Consider the following 6,635-nt stretch of genomic DNA (forward strand, 5'->3'; position numbering starts at 1 on the left):
AAGAATCCAATGGATGAAAAAAAAGGCCCTCTATTGAGAAGTGATTGCTGCATCAGTGGGAATCAGAGCAGAGAGAGCAGAGAAGAAGAGAAGAGCGTCATAAACTTTTACCTCACACTTCGATTCTAACCCACCAAGTTGCGGTTTTAGATTTTGGTTTCTGTCTCAAACTGCTGCTACTTCTACTATTCTCGCTTCCCTATGCACAAATTAGGCAACTCAGCAAAGGGGATTCCTCCTACGACGTCGTTTCGTGCCTACTCGTTTCGGTTTTTGGACACAATTATTTGGTCGTTTCTCCTCGTTGGCATAGAACCAGTACACTACAACCTTGGAAAATGATCCCGTGTTTTTCTCGTACACTCTTTTAATCCCTCACTCTTTCTCTTTGAAGCCCAAACACACAAATTAATCAGGATGTTTCAGTAATTTTCCATGATAATTCCAGCTTTCAGAGTTTAACCTCCCCAGATTCTTAGATTCCCAGAGGAAATTTTGTCCGCGCTGTGATTCTTAATTAATTACCCCTTCTTCCTTTTTTCCTTGTCTTTGGTGCTTGGATTCTTAGAAAAATACTAAGAAAACCCAAAAGAAGATGCAGCAGCAGCTGCAGCGCCAAAAGAAAAAGCGAGAAAAAGAGTTTCTCTTTCTCTTTTGAGTCTTCTCTCTCTCTTTCTCTCTCTCACACACACAGACACACACTATCTGAGCCTATTGCTTTCACTTTGTGAAAGAAAGCGTTGTTTGTTTAACGACATCACCACCTTCGACCCTTCCCTTTCTAACGTTGTTGTTTCCAAGAAGCCAAGCATTCACTTTAGGGAGAAACAAACACCCTCTTTTATATGCTTTCTTCTCATTTCGTTTCTCATGTGCTTCAACGTTTATTCTTCTCGGCTGCTGTTGATGCTCTTTGCCTAGTCCCTTTTCCGTCAACGTTTCTTCATGTCGGACTCCGCCAAGGTGCGATTGGTGCGTTGCCCAAAGTGTCAAAACCTTCTTCCCGAACTCGCCGATTACTCTGTTTATCAATGTGGTGGTTGTGGTGCGGTTCTTCGAGGTAGCTTTTCCCCCCCTCTCTTGTGTTGTCACATTGGTTTTGTTTTTACTTTTTGATTTTGACGTGTTTCCGAATTTCTTTAATAAAATTAAGACATTCTCATTAGACAAATTTTGGTTGAAATTTGCAGTTTTATATTTTACTTCATTGTTAGTAAACGATCTCGTACTTTCAATCAGTTTTTGTTTGCGTCTTACCTGCGGCAGAGTATCATGATCGTATATTTTGCAGTCGGAAAGAAATTGGAAACGGGTTAGGCTTTCTAGTTTCTAATTTTAGTTGCGTTTGATTTTAATTTGCAGCAAAGCATAAGGGTTATGTGAGTGGTAGCTTGTCGGATGACGGGAAGGTTGGAGTTGGCGGAGATTCTGGTAAATCGGAAAGTTTATTGGAGAAGGGCTTAGTGGATCGCAGTGATGCTTCGGACATTGATGCTAAGTCCAGTAGTGGTCCCTCAAGGAACGAAATTCAAAGGGAAGTGGATAAAGTAGATAACATGGAGGAGAAATTTCTGAATCAACCTGAGGGTATTATTGAGAAAGGGGTATTTGATGATGGTGTTGATGTCAATGGTAGTAAAGATGAAGTGGGTAAATCAATAGGAAGAGAACAGGAGGAACCACACAAGTCTCGAATTAGCCGTGAGAATGGGTCTAAATTCTCTGGGAGAATTTCTAATATGCAGAATGGAGAGAGAGGTGAGATGGAGGGGTTTTGGAGAAAGCCACGAACTGAGATGGAAAGTGTGAGATTTTCCACTTCGAAGTATCCTGATGAAGGACCTTCGAATGGCTTTTCTAGTAATTATATGGGATCGTGGAGGCATCGCAATGAAGCAGATGGTGCAGACATGGTTCAGCACCTTGAGCAGGATCGAGCTGAGCTTCTAAGGAAGCTAGATGAGTTGAAGGTCCACCTCAGTAAGTCTTCTGAATTGGTAAACAACCAAAAGGAAAAGATTATTCCTGATGAAAGGACGATTCCTCCGGATCCTCATCCCTATGGTGGCTCCGATCCTTGGTTTTCAGATGGATCATCTGGGTTGAACAGAACTTCAAGGCAATTTTATGGCACTGATAAGCACGTGGCAGGCTCCACTCATTTCAATCATCATCATCATGATTCGTATCCTTATGCCAGGGGTCATGACATGGCTATGCCCAACATCCCTCCGTCAATGCATAATCCAAATCGATATGGGGATCCTTTTGCATCCCAAATGCTGAGGGGAGGTCAACACCAGTTCCCAAAACAACCATTGCATTCCTACTATCCTGGACGGTATGTTGATACTAATCCAGATTCATATGAACTATACTCACATAATAATTCAATGCTTCATCCACCTTCTTGCTCATGTTTCCATTGTTATGATAACAAACGAAGAGGTTCGGTGCCAGCACCATCTTCATTCATTAACAGCAGATTCCCTGATATTCCAAATGATCCAATGTTATACCATCATGACCTCCCAGGGGCATTTGGTCCCCAAGTTCATAATTCTAGAACAGCCATTCCTCCTGGGACTTATCGTGAAAGCCAATTACATGCAAGATGGGGCAGTGATTTCAACTCTGAGATGGGTAGTTTTGTTCGAACTCGTCCTCGCAAAGTAATGTTAGCTACTAGTAGCCAGCGTTGCTATCCTATAGCTGGCGGTTCACCCTTCATCTCATGTCATAATTGCTCTGAGTTGCTGTTACTGCCTAAAAAAGCATTGGTTCTGGTGAAAAATCGTCGGCAGAAAGTGCAATGTGGAGCTTGTTCCTCAGAAATAAGCTTTTCTGTCATCAATAACAAGCTGATTATTTCTCCTAATTTAGAAACAAAGGGAGTTCCCTCTAGAGGTGATAACAGCTCTAATGAGGTTGGGAGTAGCCGTCTGTCACATTCCCGAGTTCATGCCAATAGGACTGGTGCTAACTTTTCATCTGATGATTATTCTGGTTATGATTTTCATTCTGTAGACAGGGAACCTCTCTCTATGGGTGCTTTGAACTCTAACAAGTCCCTGGAGATGCCAAGTTTTCGTTCTTCATCTCTCAGTACCTCTGAAGATGAAAATAGTCCGGAAGCAATGATTGATCCAAGGGAGGCCACCAAGTCCATTCATCGGCCAACTACAGATTCTCTATCTCCTCCTGCTGGTTCGCCTCTACAAGAGTATTTTGATTACTCCAATAATAACCATGCAGTAAATCGGTTTGGAAAAGGAAACCAAAGCAGTCGCTCAGAGCAAGAGAAGACAAAAGTGGACAAAATGTCATCACGTCAAAATTCATTGAAAGAGGCTGCACTTGCAACGGAGATGGATGTCCATGATTATTCAAACACAGGTGTTTCCCAGGATTCTGGATATGCTAGCCGAGAACATGATCATCATAAATCCAACAAAGGGGGTGATTCATTTTTTGCAAACATTATCAAAAAAAGCTTCCGAGATTTCTCGCGGTCTAATCATACAGATGATCGTAGTAAAATCAGTGTTACTGTAAACGGGCAGCCATTATCTGATCGTGTTGTCAAGAAGGCTGAAAAGCTAGCAGGAACAATCCAGCCTGGAAATTATTGGTTAGTATGCTTTACGATCAGTTGTAACCTTCCACACTATTTATACCTGATGCTCTTTTAGATTGATTTATATCTGAGAGCTCCAATCAACTCCTGATGTAGCTAGTGGATTCAGTTAAATTGCAATTGGCTGCTGTGAATTTCGATTGACCAAATAAAACTGAGTTTCATGCCTACATTCCCTTTACAGAATTGCATTTGTAGTTGTGCTATCTTGCGATTTTGAACTAATTATAAATTTTCTGCTGATTGCTTAGAGTGCACTAATCGATTATCTTATGTACAGGTATGATTTTCGGGCTGGATTTTGGGGTGTCTTGGGAGGGCCTTGTCTTGGAATAATTCCTGTAAGTTTTACCATTCTATCACAACCTATTTGTTGTGTTTGCTTATAGACATGAGCTAATCATACTAACTAAATTAAGTGAATGCTCCTGCAGCCATTTATAGACGAGTTCAATCATCCCTTGCCAAAACAATGTTCTGGTGGGGGTACTGGTGTTTTTGTAAACGGTAGGGAACTTCACCCGAAAGACTTGGATTTGCTAGCAGGGAGAGGACTTCCCACAGATACAGATAGATCATATATCATTGAAATTTCTGGGAAAGTCCTGGATGAAGACACAGGAGAAGAGCTGGACAGCCTTGGCAAACTGGCACCAACGTAAGTGTTATTCTGTTCCTAATATTTAATACCAGTCTTCTGTTTTTGTTTAAACTCACTCTTCTCTTTCCTACTTTATACGCAGAGATGATATGTTTTTACTGATTTGCTAAAACACCATTTTCATCATTTTTTACTAGCAACTCAAATGTTCACAGTTGCCTGTGATCTTGAGCCCTAGATTGGAAACAGGTTTCCCAAGATACACATTTTGACTTGGCAATTATTGCAAGATGGTTTTTAGGTTAGAAATAGAATAATCAGAATCTTACCAATCATCATAGATTTACCAAGGGTGAGAGGCATGGTTTTGCAGCAGGCCGCAGCTGATAGTTTGTGAATCATATTGTCGTTCTGTGAAAGGGATATGATAAACTAATTATTTTTCTGTGTCTTCGTTGTTCACTATTTATTTATCATTTTTTTGTGTGAAAATGAAGAAAATAAGACAGCTGAAGAGTTGGGTATTTTCTGGTACTAGTGATCTAGGGTACACTTCTGATGTTGTCATTTTTTTTTTCTCATCGAGGAGGGGTGTAGCGGGTTGCACCCAATTCTCTGACAGTAATATTCCTTTCTTTTTTGGATTGGATTGAAATTAGACTAAACTCAAATCGAGCCACTTACACCTCTATTGAGCATACATGGCCATGTATTAAATTTATACCAATCAAATGTTAGCATGACATAGAATATTTAGAAACAACATCCGAAATGTAAAATATCAAGTCAAAGGATTAAAAGTTGCTGAATTTAAAGCCTGATAGCTTCTGTAGAAACGTACAAATTCACGTGGACAACAGGCAAGCAAACCTGCGGATGCTTCACTTCTCAATTTTATGCCCCAAATTGATTATTCTTTCTTTCTCCGTACATTGTCCGAACTTAAGTCCACATGATTGTGTTTACTTCACTTCCCACTATGATTCCAGCATTTGACTTTTTATACATTTGTTCATATTGCATTAAATTTTTATTTATCTTGAAGGACATTCATTTTGCTTGGGCTAATTTTCAACCCGTGCTTTTATGACAATGTAACAGAGTGGAGAAAGTGAAGCATGGATTTGGCATGAAAGCACCCAGGGCTTCTACATAATCAAAACGTAGAAAGAAATATTTTACCGCAGGTTGGAAAAGGTGAATCTTTTTTCATTTGATTCGGAAAACATTATTTGGAACGTGCTAATGGAACAAGCTGGAGATATTTGCAAGTTTAATGAAAATTTTCCATTGTAAGACAAGTTCAAGGGGTTTTGTCCATGACATGAATTTATATTACATATATAATTGTAATTTTTTTTAAATGCTTATAGGTAACAAAAAAAGAAAACTGCATTAGAAGTTCTACGCTTGATATCAGGCAGTCTTAGGAAAAGTAAAAGTAATTGTGCGGAAAGTCATGTAGTGTAGAATTTGATGTGTAAAAAATTGTAATTTATTCCTTGGTCAGCTTGTAGTTATGCGTTTCTAATTGAATCATGGAAATGGTTGGTTTTTTATGATCTGGGCCAAGATTAGTGTGCATTTGTTCTATCTTGTGTGCACGCATTTTGATTAGATGTAACTAAAATCTTATTATTAAGAATGGAAAAAAACTAAACAAGAATTATTGACTTAGTATCAGTGTTTTTCCTAATCCAAATAAGACTCATATTCTGCCTGTGCATATCTCCATTTTGATCTGTGTAATATTGTATGTGATTATAATATTTGGCCATGACTCTTTCTTCATTCCCATCAAATAACCTTGCCTGTTACTTGGCCATTAAGGTAAGTACGGTTAATATTACTTGACGTAGGTGGAAACGTCACACTGTGGACTCGTTAATAGTGCAAATTTATACAATTTCTTTTAGTTAATTAGCATGAAGCGGACCCACACGCTTTCTCACATTTTACTCCAACCATCTGTACTTGTTTTTCAGTTTCATTTGGGTGAGTCATGTTATTGAGTGAAATCGAAAAAAATTCAGCTTACGAGTTGAATACCAAGTGTTTGTTGGTATGTTTTTAGCAAAAGTAGGGTTGAATGGGGACGAGTTTCTGTCGGAGAAAAAACTCACCCAAATCCTACACTTATGCAGTATTCATTTGAATGAATTATGAATTTGGAAAAGAGTGACCGAGTGAATTTGAATATAAATTTTTTTGTTATTTATTTGAGTGAATTTGAAAACAATCATTTGTGAGAATTAGTGTAAGATTTGATTGATATGACAAATTAAAAATATTTGTTTTTAAATTCACTCTCACTTATTTTAAATCTATTTAAATAAACAACAAAAAAAATTATTTTCAAATTCTCTCGAATCTATTCTATCACTTTTTTTCAAATCC

At 38.6% G+C, this 6,635-nt stretch overlaps 1 protein-coding gene across 1 annotated transcript; it reads left to right on the top strand.

The window, feature by feature from the left end:
- LOC124835327 (uncharacterized) lies at positions 1–5,797 on the top strand. Its single transcript, XM_047310242.2, has 5 exons — positions 1–1,060; positions 1,363–3,631; positions 3,918–3,978; positions 4,072–4,295; positions 5,340–5,797. The coding sequence occupies exons 1-5, from the start codon at positions 946–948 to the stop codon at positions 5,392–5,394; spliced, it is 2,724 nt and encodes a 907-aa protein (XP_047166198.2). The 5' UTR covers positions 1–945; the 3' UTR covers positions 5,395–5,797.
- Positions 5,798–6,635: the final 838 nt, after the last annotated feature.

The sequence above is a fragment of the Vigna umbellata genome, chromosome 5, assembly GCF_029865625.1.
Source record: "Vigna umbellata cultivar VRB3 chromosome 5, Vumbellata_1.0, whole genome shotgun sequence".
Classification (NCBI taxonomy): Eukaryota; Viridiplantae; Streptophyta; class Magnoliopsida; order Fabales; family Fabaceae; genus Vigna; species Vigna umbellata.